The sequence below is a fragment of the Chelonoidis abingdonii genome, chromosome 22, assembly GCF_003597395.2.
Source record: "Chelonoidis abingdonii isolate Lonesome George chromosome 22, CheloAbing_2.0, whole genome shotgun sequence".
NCBI classification, from domain to species: Eukaryota; Metazoa; Chordata; order Testudines; family Testudinidae; genus Chelonoidis; species Chelonoidis abingdonii.
Window position 1 is genome coordinate 19,484,709 of NC_133790.1, and position 13,611 is coordinate 19,498,319.

Below are 13,611 nucleotides of genomic sequence, written 5' to 3' on the forward strand. Positions count from 1 at the left end.
GCTGTGGAGGGCAATTAACTCTTTCCCACCTCTTCTCTCTTGTGCTGGAGCTGATGGGACAGCTGTCTCAGCTAGCGCTTTGCTGGAGGTTGCAAACTGGTCTGCCCCATTTTTGCTGGGGGTAGGGCTGAAGGGGAGCAGGTCCCTAGCTAGACTCCATCTGCAGTGGTTGGGGTGTGTGCACACAGTGCTCCCATTTGTGATTAAGTTAACAAAGCTTATTGGTGTCCTGGTTCTTCCTCCTTCCCTGCAGCTCAGCTGGTCCCTCCCTGCTGTGGCCAGCCCAGCCCTCCTGCCAGGACTCGGGGGAGGTGGGCTGCAGATGGCAGCAAAGCTCCAGGGGTAGGAACCAAGTTGTTTGATGAGATGGTTTGGGCTCCAACCTAGTGAGGTTGGGTCTGTGATCCCGCTTCCCATTTATGCAGCTTGCACTCTGAAAGATCTGGAAGAGACTTGCAGAGAGCATGGAGTGGAAATATCAGCCTGCCCTGCAAATGCAGCCAGCTCTGGGGTGGAGCGTAGTAACTGCCTGGTGCTGTCCAGCAATGCAGGGCAGGAAGGCAAGGAGGACACCTCTTGTGAACTTCCTTTCCCATCTGTGCTTTTCAAGGACAGTCCTTTCCCACAGGACGGTAATGCTGGGACAGCCATGGAGATGGGAGTCTTCTAGCCCCAGAACAGGCACAGTTTGGGTCACAGCAGGCTAAAGCGCACCCCAGCCTGCTTCTCTAGTGGTCCTCACGCCTTGCCTGGAGGACCCAGCTGTAGAAGTCCCCAAGGAGTTCACCTGCCATGTCCCGTTGGCACTCGGAGAGTACAAGTGAATGAAGGGGGGTGGGGGTGGGGGTGGGAATTGTTGTGAACCGGACGCCTGCCTGCTGTTTAACCAGACTGCGCCCTGAACAGCCATCACCTGAGCAGCTTTTGGTGACATGAGCTGGATTTGAGCCCCCTGATCTACTCCATCATTGGAGACCATTCTTTCCCTGCACTATCGCTGCAGGAAATGCACCCAGCAGTTCATCCAGGGCTCACTCGAATAGCTGAGTTTGCTGAAGCAAGAGATGAAGCTTGGTACCTGCTGTCTTGTCTTGGATGCACAGAACAGAGCTGCTGTTTCACCAGTGCACACATCTCAGGAACCAGGCTGTAGATGAGATGTCTCTTTCCCAGCCTCCTCCAGCCCCCTGTGCAAATTAATCTGCAATTTCTTTAATGCTAGGGATGCTGATCCTAGAGCTCATAAACTGACCCCAGCCCCTGGGTGCCTCCAGATCCCAGCACAGCCTGTAGCCACAAGTATTCACCGTAGGATCTGGCATAATGAAGCTAACTCTGTTTCCAAAGGACCGCTCCGCAAGTCCTTTCAGGCACTTGGTTATCAAGCGGCGATATTGCTCTTGCCAGCCGCCGTGGGAATGTTTTCTTCAGTGTTAACGCACGTTCTCCACAGGCCCGGAAACATTCTCTGCAGGCAACCACAACATCGTTACGTCCCAGTGAAATGAGGATGAATCATATTGGCACGATGCGCAGCCTCGGTATAAATCAACCGCCCTGGAGGCGAGGCAGGCTGGGGCTTGCTTTTCTTGTGCCTGCGTCGCAATCCTGGCCTTCAGCTGCTGAGTCTGGACTTCTCAGGTCTTAGGACAGCCAGTGTTATCACCTCAGACATGGGGGGGGGCACAGTGGCTTAAAGCCCTGTGCCTGCTCAAGGAGAGAGGGGAATGGATCATCTACCCACTGCTCTGTATTCAGTGAATGCAATGCACAGGCATGGTGGCTGATTGACAGCCCTGGAGACATGGGCTGTAGCAGGGACATCTTTCTTGCCCCAGCCCTGCCAGGGTGCTTCAATCCTGATCTGGAGGGAGTCACCCCTCAGAGAGTGGGTGAGAGTGGAGCCATGTCCAGGGTCTGCTCAGTCTTTGGTCTGCCTGCCGGAGCGCTAGGCCAGTGGCTGTTGTCTGTAAAGCAAGGCCTCTGACCACTTGGAATTGAGAGCAGCAGCTCACTCCAAGTGGGCCATGGAATCGCCGTTCCTCAGACTATTGGCACAAACCTCCAACCATTGCCAACCTGGGCTGGATTGGACAAGTGACCTGCATCCGTGTCCCCGTCCCCGGGGCGCCTTGTTACTGGGGTGACCAGGCCGACCAGGCCCCTTTCTCAGTGTGAGGAGGGAGTGCTTCCTGCGCCTAATGGGTTCCTCTACAATTCTCACACCCCTCTCGGTTCCGCTGCCTCCCTGACTATGGCACCTCAGTGTCCTTCACTGTTTCATGCCCTGTGGCTCTGGGAAGTGGCGCTTCTGGGGTGAGGTGAAACCCCCAGGCATCAAGGGACTGGAGAGGGAGCTTCTGTCAAGCGTTGTCTCATTCTGCTGGCCACCAGCAGGGCCGGGAAGGGAAGGGATCCCAACCTGGGACTGAATGTCTTTCTAAAAGATCTGCTCCAGGGATTATTTTGGGGTTGTTCCCTGGCATGGGTTATGCAGGAGGCCAGACAGGTCCCTTCTGCCCTGGGAATCTGTGCAGCTCTGCACAGGCAGCAGGGGACCAGATAAGTGGAGGGTGGATTTGCTTTTTTCCACTGCCAGGAAATTGGATTCCTGTCTCCAGCAGCCACTGACTTGATGGTCCCCTGGTCTGATCTAGTTCGGCAGGGCCGTTGTAAATCTCTTCCCACCTCTTATGGCCTGATGACATCTAGCAAAGCCTAATCCCTCCAAAGCAGCGAACTCCCTCTGGCATTCTTACTAGGGTGGCATAGCAAGAGCGGAGCGCAGGCTTGGGTTTGCACAGTCCCATCGGCAGCCCTCAGCCAGCCAGTCCCTCCCTGGGGTATGTGGACAAGGCTGGGGGGAGGTTCAGTGTGTGTTAAAGGCTGGTTAGCCCTTTCTCTCCCCTGAAGACAGAGTCCTGATCAGTGGGTCTTGACTGACAGGCAGGGATTTCCTGCCGGGGTGCTCTCCTTTGGGGCTCCCTTCCGAACACCTGCCAAAGGCCGTTGCTGGCAGGAAGGCATCTGGACAGCCAGTGCAGACGTGATCATCTCCCCACCCGCACTTTGTATCTTGTTGCCACATCAGCGTCCCCTCCCTCCCGGGGCCCAGCCCGACCGTCGTCCTCGCGTAGCTGGGGAGGTTTGTCTGGACCCAGCGCCTTGTTCGCCTGCAAGGAGACAGGGCTAATAACTCCCCCTTAGCTTTATGCTGCTCTCCAATGGCTATGAATTATTGACAGGCTGGGAGGCTCGTTCACTCCAGCAGCCCTGCGTTCGCTGCCCTTGGTGGAGAGGGCCGGGGCCTGCCTGCGTGCACTACTGAAAGAGCACAGAGGGGCGTGTTAGTTTAGACACTAAGAATAACCAGGCAGAAAACCCCAGCTTCCCGATCGATTGCAGCAGGACTGCAGAGCCGCGCTGCAGGGGAAATTGTTCTTGGCTCCTTTCTCTCTTCCCACTCTGGGCTCTGGAAACGCACAGAAGGGGCTCTGACCAGCTATCCCACACAACAGGAGCCAAGCTAAACAGGAGGTCGCTACATCCAGCCCTCCCCACCCACAACTGGGAAACTTGAACTGAACATGTCCCTTCTTTCTGGCTCCCATTCTCCACCCCCAACCTGAGGGGCAGGGGATGGATCTCTCAGGCTGCTCCCTGGGCTCATTGATTTTCATTGTGTGGCATTGGAGGATGGAGCTCAAAGCCGGGGTGGTACCCAGCCGTCCCCCTCCCCTTGTGTGCACCTGTCGCTCCAGGCCTGTCCTGTGCATGATTCATGCCAGCTGAGTGCTCAGAGGAAGCTTCCTTTGCCAGTAAAAGCTTTTTCTACCTAAAGAGAGAGATGTCCTGCAATTAGCAAGGTAGTGGGAGATGGGGGCAGGGGTGCTGCCCGGCTTTTCCTTCCCTCCTCTGCTCCTCCTGGATTCTCTGCAGTGGAGAGCTCGTTCTGAGTTAACAACCTGTGAACTCCTTTCACTAGAGTGTCCAGTCTCGTGAACATCCTCCTAAAATTTTTCTTCTTTACCTGAGTATAAATGATAAAAGCAGTGATCTTGGAAATATAAAATTTCTTTTTATGACATGCTTATTACACACTATTTATTACTTTATCGTTACAGTATTTTTATTACATTATGAAAACGGCAAGACTCTTCCAAGATCTCACTTTCGTAGCTTGTATCTCTTTGAATAAGTCTGTTATAAGACCAGGCTCCTATGTTTCATCAAGGAGTATCAGATATGAAACAGCATGAAGGTATTTAAGAAGCCAACTCAAATCATTCCTCCTATACAAGCATTCAGGTCTTGGGCAGTCCAGGCAAATAACTCAAGTTACAACAAAGCTTAAACTTGTTCTTCATAATAATTTTAAAAACAACACTAGCTGCCTATTTAATTTTAAAAACAGCAAAAAAATCCACCTCCCCTTCCATTTCTTACAAGTCTTGAAGTTTAAATCTCCCCAGTGTGATAGATATGTTTGTTTTGATCTGTTTAGCTCTTGGAAGTCCAGGGGCTCTGGGCTGCTGGCCACGTGCTTCTCGGGGTCCCTAAGGACAGCTCTGTCCGCCATTAAGGAATTTCTACCCCAAGAACCCCCTGTAACATTTTGCAACCCCCCAGGGGTTCACAACCCCCAGTTTGGGAACCACTCTCCTATAACCCTAGGTGCAAAGGGGGCTCAGCATTGGGAGGATGGTAAGTGGACAATGGCTGCCAGCTGTCTGGCATGGGTATAAGGGCGTGGTGGGTGGGTGGGGACAGTACCTGAGAGCTGGAAGTGTGAAGGACGGTGATACCTTGAGACACCACGTTGCTGGGTACATTCTAGCTATGCTGGGTTAGGCTGAAATGCTCCAGAAGCAGAGAGCCCGTTTGGGATCTCAAAGCTGTACGAGCAGAGTGCCCCCGTTTAGCTCAGCGGAGTGTCTGTGGGTTTGCAGGGGGTAACTGGGCTCAGAATCTGGTCCAGCCCCCGTGGAGAGAATGAAAATGTTCTGTCTTGCTCTCCAGTGACCGCTGCGGTGGTCAAGTGAGGCACAGCACTGAGCTGCAGCAGCAGGGGCCTTGGCCACGGGAAAACGCCGTGATGCGACCATGGAAGCAGACAGAGAAGCCCTCTGCTAAGAGTGCCACAAAACACCCCCTCTGGAGTCAAGCCGGAGAGCAATGCGACTGTGCTGTGACAGCTTGAGCATGTGCCATGCGTGGACCTGCGTCTGCCCCCGGTGCCCAGGCCTCTGGTGATCTCTGTGCAGATCATGACGCCAACTCCAGGGACCACATGTGCCCAGTCAGTTCAGTGGAGTTACAGCAGCTGTGTCTGTTCACTGCAGTGGCCCATGTCACCTCCACTGGGATGGTGTCAAGACTGGAGGGTTTTTTTCAGATTGAATAACTGAATTAGCTGACAGGTCCCTGACTCCAGGGCCCTGCCACTTTCAGATGATGTGCAGATACCCACTTGTGGCCGAGCATTAAAGCAACAGGTCTTGTGTGGCACGTGCATTGGTGCTCACATGCCCATAAGGAAATCCCTGGATATTGACTCCTGCTATGGTGGGAGGACCAGTCTAGGACCACCTCCGCTGCATCACCGAGCACAAGACTCAGCCATGCCTGTGCATGAATGAATGCAGCTCTCAGACTGCAGCTCGGCCTGTTGGGGTGCACCAAGCAACTGGGCCTACAAACCCACCCCCAGCAAACAGCTGAGGAGCAGGGGGGGCTTTTTCTGGGGCTCCCCAGGACTCCAGCAGTGGAGTAATGTAGCAGCAGCTTAGTTGCAAAGTGCCCTGTTGAGGGGGTGGGGGTTGGGGCTGTTGAGAGAAGACTGAATGCAGGCTGTGCAGTGCCTGCTAGTGCGCTTTTGGGGTGTGGGTGTCCTGAATAGGGGACTGTGCAGCTGGAGAAGCAGCTGCCCAGTGAAATATCTGTTTAGAACCAGAGACTGAAAACCCCGTCCCTGTTGCAGGTGTGTCCTGCTGGCAGGCTGACATGGAATGAGGCTACGGGAGAACAGCCCGCTGTCGCGGATCCATAGGTCCAGGGCGGACCCCCTCAGCGTGCCTGCCCCCTTCCACGAGGGTACGTCACTTGGCTTCACTGCCTCCTTGGACTGAACTGCAGCGTCTTCAGCGCCCTGCTCCATCCTGGGAGCTCCCTTCAGCGAGTCCACCTGAGAGAGGCTTGTACCCCCAAAGGGAGCAATATACCCCCACTTCCCTTAGGCGGGAGTGACTCTTAGGCAGGGTTGTAGAAGCAGGAAGTGGGTGGGGGAGTTTATTAGATGTCTGGAACACAGTAGAGAAAGTCTTTGGTTAGCGCAGAGGACAGAAAGTTACAGCATGGCCGTCTTGGTCAGCCTAGAGCTCAGACCCCTCTGACCCCTCCCTTGTCCTAGTTCACAAGAGTCTCCAGCTTCCAGCAGCCCACATGTAACACCGGTGCCTGTCCCCTCCTCTGCCCTGTTCTCCAACTGGTCAAACCAGCTGGCTTCCCATGGAGTCTTGGCCATCCAGGGTCGTTAGTTGCTAGGTGCCAAATGTCCAGGCAATTGGAGTGGCCATTGTCTTCTCAGACTCTCCACGGTTTGGGGGCCCAGGCCCTAGACAGGTAGGCATCAGTCACTCCTGGATCTCTGGGTCTCTGCAAAGACCTTTTCCCGCAACCTAGTTAACCAGGCAGCACATAGGGGGAAACTGAGGCACATACTGTCTATTCATACAAAATATTACAGAAAATGCCCACTCTGTCACACCAGCCTCAGTTGTTAGCTAACTGCGTGATGTTACTGCAGCATCAGAGAGTCCGAATTGCAGGTTTAAAGTGGCTGGGACTTGGGAAAGTGGCTGTAAAAATGGCATTTGCCGGAGGCTAATTCTCTGGCTGGTGAGTGGCAGAGGGGGAGAATCCCTCATTTGGGACTGAAGAAACAATTAATTACACAATCTCTTGCTGCTGAGGCAATAAAACCCTTTCTCTTCTCTCTCTTTTCTTTTTTGATAGCCAGCAGCAAAAATGAAAACTAACAAGAGCCAGCAGCCCTTGGTGAGCTGATAAACCCTTCCCTTCAAAGTCAGCTGCAGCATCCGCCATTCCCAGGTCATCCCATGCTGGTATCGCTTCTCAACAGCCCAACAGGAAGCGCATGTCAGCGTAACTGACAGAGATGCGTCCTGAACTGATGATGAACGTGGGAGGACACGGGGGCATCGACAGGGTGAGGTGAGATGCTGATGAATGTCAATCATCTCGTTTGCCCTCTGTGTGGAGGACGGCTGCGCGGTGGAGTGGCACAGCCCCAAAGGGCCAGGCATGGGGTTGGTGCAAAGAGGAGGCTGAATGCTGATGAAAGGGGTCGGTCGGTCTGTGTCTCTCAAACAGCAGGTTGGGTGGTTCTAGCTCCAACCAAATAAACCAGCTTTATAGGAAAAAACCTGCCTCTTTTCTCTGCCGAACAGGTGACTCTGAGGGAAGCCCCCTTGGTTTAACTCCCCCTGGATCATGGCTGCGGACGGGCTGGCATGCAGCAGGTAGTGCACTGCCAATCCCAGTCAGGAGCCAGCCTCACAATCTGCTTGGAGCAGCAGGACCTGAAGTCCCGAGGGCCTGACTTTCAGAGGGGCTGAGTATCCCCAATACCAGGTGAAGTCAGCTGGAGATGTGGGGGTTGGGCCCCAAAGCAGGACGCTAAAGAAACACTCTGCTAGCTCTGAGAGGCAGCTGCTGTTAGCCACCTGCTCAGATGGGACATGCTAAATGCAGTTGATGAAAGGGGAGATTTTGGGAATTTAGGCACCTGACACTCATTGAAAGTTAGGCACTGTCCAGCCCTCTGTACCACTGGAAACCTTGCCCAGCATGACCAGCTGTTCGCCAGACAGGCTGGGTACACTCTCCTGGGCAGTGAGCGAGCGGGGCTAAATGAGTCTGGCTGAAACCGCTGAGCTGGATTTTATGGATTGCAGCTTTGGGTCCCCAGTTCCAAACAGCATTGTCTGGTCACTGCAGGCTGAGCCCACCCAGGAGTGCCAAGAATCCAGCAGCAATAACAAGTGCGCGAAGGGCTCTCTGGAGGGGTAAATCTCCCCCTCTGAGGGTAATTTCACAGGCTTTGATGGCTTCTGCAGGCGCACACATCTCTCCCTCTCCCTGCAAAGCCTGGAATGTTTATTCCATAAGTGTGTGTGGCCGCGAGTTGCCTGGTGTAGCTGTGTCAGTCCCAGGATAGGAGATGAGGTGGGTGAGGGAATATCTTTTACTGGATTTTATTGCTTGCGAGAGAGGCCAGCTTCACTGGACAGCTTCTCTCTCTCATCAATAGAAGTTGGTCCAATAAAAGCTATTACCTCACCCGCCTTGTCACGCTAAGTAGCCATCAGGGCTCATTCGCTTCTGCCCCTGAGAGCTTCCCCAGCAGTGTGGTTGCTTCCCTGCCTTTAGAATCTCAACGCCAGCTGAGAGCACCAGTTCTTGAGAGATGCACAAGCACACCCTCATTTCCTGCCCACCCAAAGCAGCACCCCTAGGCCCAGCACCTATAAGGGGTGTTGTCCATGGGCTAGGGATAGGAATGCAATTACAGGTATGTCTCCAGATGATGCGGGGGGGGGGAGGGGGGAGCAGATTGTCAGTGTGGGTGTTGGCAACAAAAATCCATCAGCTGACTAGCGCTTGGCGGGGGTAGGGAGGGGCTACTCCATTTCTAGTGTGGTTGGTTAGGTGGGTTAGCAGAGGTCAGCCTCTAACTCGCCACTCACATGTGCAATTACCTCACGTGTGTCTCAGCTGCAGACAGATGCTGAGACAAGACAATCAATGATCAGGTTTTTCTCATGCCAGGCCAGTCCCCCTTCAGGTTTCTGATCAGATTTTTGGAGCAACTGGGGAAGCACAAGACTGAGCAGTGATTTTTCTTGGGCTTGCTCCATTGGCTCCTAGGTCTGTTATGCAGGGTAGTTGTAGCCATGTCAGTCCCAGTATATTAGAGAGACAGGGGGCGGGGGGTGAGCTAATATCTTTTACTGGGGAGACAGACAAGCTCAGGTATTGGGCAGGTTTCCTTTCACCCTGTAGGTCAGATACAGAGTGATGACTGTCACCTGCCAGCACACACTAAGGCAGGGGTGGGCAAATTGTGGCCTGCGAGCTGTTTTAAGCCGGCTTGTGAGCTGCACCATGGGGCTTGGCCCCACGCCAACGCTTTGGCTGGGGCACTGGGTTGGGAGCTGCACCACACGGCTCTCGGAAGCTGCAACATAGCCCTGCTCTGGCTCCTACGTGCTCCAATGGGAGCTGCAGGCGCAGTGCCTGCAGATGGGGCAGTGTGCAGAGCCACCTGGCTGTGCCTCTACTCGAGAGCTGGAGTAGGGACATGCCGCTGCTTCTGGGAGCCGCTTGAGGTAAGTGCTGCTCGGAACCTGCACCCTCTGCCCAGCCCTGATCCCCCTCCTGCTCTCCAAACCCCTCGCTCTCAGTTTGGAGCACCCTTCTGCACCCCAAACCTTTCATCCCAGCTCCACCCCAGAGCCCTCACCCCCTCCTGCACCCTAACTCCAATTTTGTGAGCATTCATGGCCCCCCACACAATTTCTACTCCCCGGTGTGGCTCTTGGGCACAAAAGTTTTCCTACCCCGATCTAAAGCCCAGTGAGTGTCTCTGCTGTTTCATTGCTCTTGTTCTCCTCCTTTCTCTTTATTTTTGGCTCCACTTGTGCCTGGACCCCTCCTAGGAATCCCCCCCACCACAAGTTTACTGGAATGAGCATAGCTTGGTTGTTTGTTTAGCATTGAAATCAACAAATGCTAAAAAAAACACCCGCCCCCCCACAAGTTCCCTGGAGGGATGGCATCCTGTCCCCCTTGCCCCCCAGCCCTCCTTAGCACCCTGTTGCTAGGCCTGGCCAGGGCATAACCCTCGCAGCCTATCAATGGGGTGTGAGAGTTTTACTTACATGGCTGTGCCTGCACCATTCAGTCAGAGCCCCAGGGCCTCTGCACAGGCCTCTAGATCCTTTGTTAGAGGTTTCTAGAGGGCCAGAACTAGTGCTAGACACAAGCAGACTAAGCAGTTGCTTAGAGCCCTAACAGCTTAAGGGGCCCCCTTATTTTTGTGTGTGTGAGGCCCATCTACTCCTCGGGCACATTTGTTGTGTCTAACTCGCCCAGCCAAGGGACAGAAGTGGGGTGTCAGTCCAGTAAGCTCACGGAAACGTGCTGGCCCTAGAAGGGGCTATCTTAGCACTGGCCTGGTCTGTAGGCAGGGCACTTGCTGTGTGGAGAGGGGGTGATACTCTAGGGCAGGGGTCAGCAACCTTTCAGAAGTGGTGGGCTGAGTCTTCATTTATCTGCTATAATTTAAGGTTTTTCGGGCCAGTCATACATGTCAATGTTTTCAGAAGGTCTCATTCTATAAGTCTATAATCTATAACTAAACTATTGTTGTATGTAAATAAGTTTTTTTTTTAAATGCTTCATTTAAAATTAAAGTGAAATGCAGAGCCCCCTGGACCATAGCCAAGACTTGGGCAGTGTGAGTGCCGCTGAAAATCAGCTCAGGTGCTGCCTTTGGCACAGGTGCCATAGGTTGCCTACCCCTGCTCTAGGATATCCTGCGGTGTCCCCGTTTACCAAGAAGACCACACCTCTGTGCAAAGCAACAGCTCCCACCAGTGTGGGGGACATGCAGCCAGAGAGGGGCTGGCTGTGCCCCCCGTTCAGAATAAGGCAGATCCTTGGTATGTCTCTCGGTCTGGCTCAGGGGCTCAGGAAGGGCGTAAGCCCCTTGGAAAGCCGTGGCTTGGGGTAGTGCTGATGGGCACGGGCCCCAGCCTAGCTGCAGCACTGACTGGCTTTGCTGCAGCCATGCTGTGGGCAGAGCAGGCACGTCGGACCCAGGAGTCCTGGTGGCCAGGCTGCAGCTCTAATCACTGGGCACCATTGCCAGGTGTCTACCCTGCAGTAGCCCGATGCTCTAGTGGCCCCTGAGCGGAGGCTGGAGCTTGCTGGGCTCCCCTGCGCCATGTGCCCCCCGAGCTGCGCCCCACCACCCGGAGCGGGAGCAGGGCCGGGGCTTGCTGGACCGCCATGCGCCCCCCGAGCTGCGCCCCCCGCCCGGCCCCGCGGTGGGTGCAGGTGGGCAGGGCCCGTCGCGGGAGGCGAGCGAGGGGTTAAGCGCAGCCCGGCTCCCGGCGCTGAATATTTAAGAGCCGCGAGCAGGCGGCAGCGCAGCCCCGGGTTCCCCTTGCGCCCCGGACGGCCGAGGCTGGGCGCGAGCCGCAGAGCGCGCGGTGGCCCCGGGCAGCAGCCGGCCGGACGATGCAGCGCCTGGCGCTAACTTTCCTGGCTTTGCCGCTGATGCTCCGCGCCGCTCCGGGAGGTGAGCAGCCCCCAGCCCGGGCAGGCTCCAGGGACCGGCCCCGGCTCTCGCCGAGCGGCTGCAGCCGGGCCGGGGGGACTTGTCTGGGGCAGGACCGAGCGAGCCCCTGGGGATCTGGCCGGGTTGTCTGGTGACTGCGGCGCTCTGCCCCTCCAGCGCCCCGGGAATGGCCCCGCGGGGGGAGCTGGACTCTGCTGGGGCCCCTGCCCAGCCCGCTTCTTCCAGACTCGGCAGTTACCTGGCCTCGGTCCCCGCCTGCTGCAGCAGCTGCTTTTCCTGCTCTTCTCCAGCTGGGAAAGGCCTGAGGGGCCAGAGCCCGGGGCTTGTTCCCTTTCCTCCCCCTGGCTGTGTGTGGGAGGGTTTAGAGACACCCGGAGAGCAGGGCTGGCTCTCGGCTCCCCTCTGTCTTTGCAGGCAGGTGGCATCACCTGTCCTAGGAGTGCCTGTGAACAGCACTGGAGGCGCAAGAGCCTTCCACCTGCTGCCCTCAGCCCCTGGCATTCCCAGCTTCTCTGTGGGCTACAAACGGCCCTTCCCTGCCCAGTGCCCCAGCATCCCCTGCCACTCATAACCCCCCTGGCGGGGCAGGACAGAGACCCAGCAGCTGGGACGAGTGGCTTGCCCTGGCTTTGGTGCTGAGCGCCAACCGGCTCGGAGGCTTGCCATGGAATTGCTGGCTCCCCCGGGCAGTGCTGAGCTGCCAGCGGGCTGCTGGCACCAGGACAATTTCAGTGGGAGAGGGGGGCTCATTTCCATAAAGCGTACCTGGTTGTTTCTTGCCTTAGCGAGGCAGTTTCCTGCCAAGCTGTGGAGAAGCTGCAGCTGTGTCTAGGGATTTAGGGGGACTGGAGCAAGTGCATAGCCAGTGGCCAGATTCTGCTGTCCCTGCTGTTGCTGTAAATTCACGGTAACTCCACCGATGTCAGTGAGGATCCAGGCCAGTGATGGAGTTCAGGGGTTTGGCTCATTCTCATTATTCATTAGAGCTGGCTGGAAAAGGTCAGCAAATGAAATTTCAATGAAAGACCAACTGAATCTCGTGGAAATATTTGTGATATTTTCCATTTGCTGCCCAGCTCTGCTACTGGCAATAACAACACTCAGCGGGTGCCTGGCAGTAAGAGCAGTTAAGGTGCTGGCCCGGGATGCAGGAGTTCTGGGTTCAATGAGTGTCTCTGCTACAGGTGACCTTGGGGGTGTTGCTAGGGGCAGATCTTCTCAAGAGCTCTGCTTCCATGTAGACCCCACGGCATGCATCCAGAACTGAGTTTTCTGGCTCTCCAATTGCTGGAGACCAGGAGTCCTGCCCCGCCGGGTGAGGAGGCTGCTGGCGTGGACTGTGTCCTGCCAGCAGCTCCTGGGTTTGAGCCTGAAGCTCTCTGAGAAGTCCTTGTGAGAGGTGCTGGCTTCACAGCTCTGCAGGCTGATCTGCTGTGCCCAAGTACAACATAGGCAGGGGCCATGTGAGCCTTTAGCACTGTCCCACCAATGAGCCTCACACCTGATCTGCACGGACCATGTCTGGTGTGGGCTGGGAGAGCTGCCTCCACAGCCCAGCCAAGCTTTGGCTTCTCAGGCAGGGATGCCAATAAATGTGTTGCTCAGTGCTGAGGTTACACAGACCTTCCTCCACTAGGAACAACCAGGCTCTCAACTCCTTTCACTTAAGGCACCGATCAGACCCCAGCTGCTAATACTTTCTGTTTATGGATCTACTGACCTGTGGGACCAGTGAGCTCCAGGAGAGAGGAGCCATATCTGGTTGCCGAGCCTCTGAGCCATTTGGTTCAGCATCCGCTCCTACTTTTCTTCATCACACATGGACAATTTAAATGGTACAGCCGCTGTGGTTGGCCAGACTAGCCTGAAACCCCACAAACCTTGATGCAGAGCAGGGGTGCATCTGGCCCTTCAGATGTTTTAATCTGGCCCTCGATCTCCAGCTGGGGAGCGGGGTCCTGGGATTGCCCAGCTCCATGCATGCCAGGTCTCTGTGCGGCTCCTGGAAGCGGCAGCATGTCCCTCCTATGCGTAGGGGCAGGAAAGGGGACATGCCATTGCTTCTGGGAGCTGCTTGAGATAAACGCAGCCAAGAGCTTGCACCCCTGACCCCTCTTGCACCCCAACCTCCTGCCCCAGCTCTGATCCCCCTCCTGCCGTCCAAACCCCTTGGTCCCAGCCCGGAGCACTCTCCTGCACCCCCAGCTGAAGCCCTCACTCCCTCC

At 55.6% G+C, this 13,611-nt stretch overlaps 1 protein-coding gene across 1 annotated transcript in view; it reads left to right on the plus strand.

Moving 5' to 3' along the window:
* Positions 1 to 11,297: 11,297 nt before the first annotated feature.
* LOC116815921 (carbonic anhydrase 15-like) overlaps positions 11,298 to 13,611 on the plus strand; it is a 37,692-nt gene continuing 35,378 nt past the window's right edge. Inside the window, exon 1 of the mRNA XM_032764717.2 lies at positions 11,298 to 11,386. Within this exon, the coding sequence (XP_032620608.1) occupies positions 11,326 to 11,386 (61 nt within the window). The 5' untranslated portion in view covers positions 11,298 to 11,325. The remainder of the gene's footprint in view (positions 11,387 to 13,611) is intronic.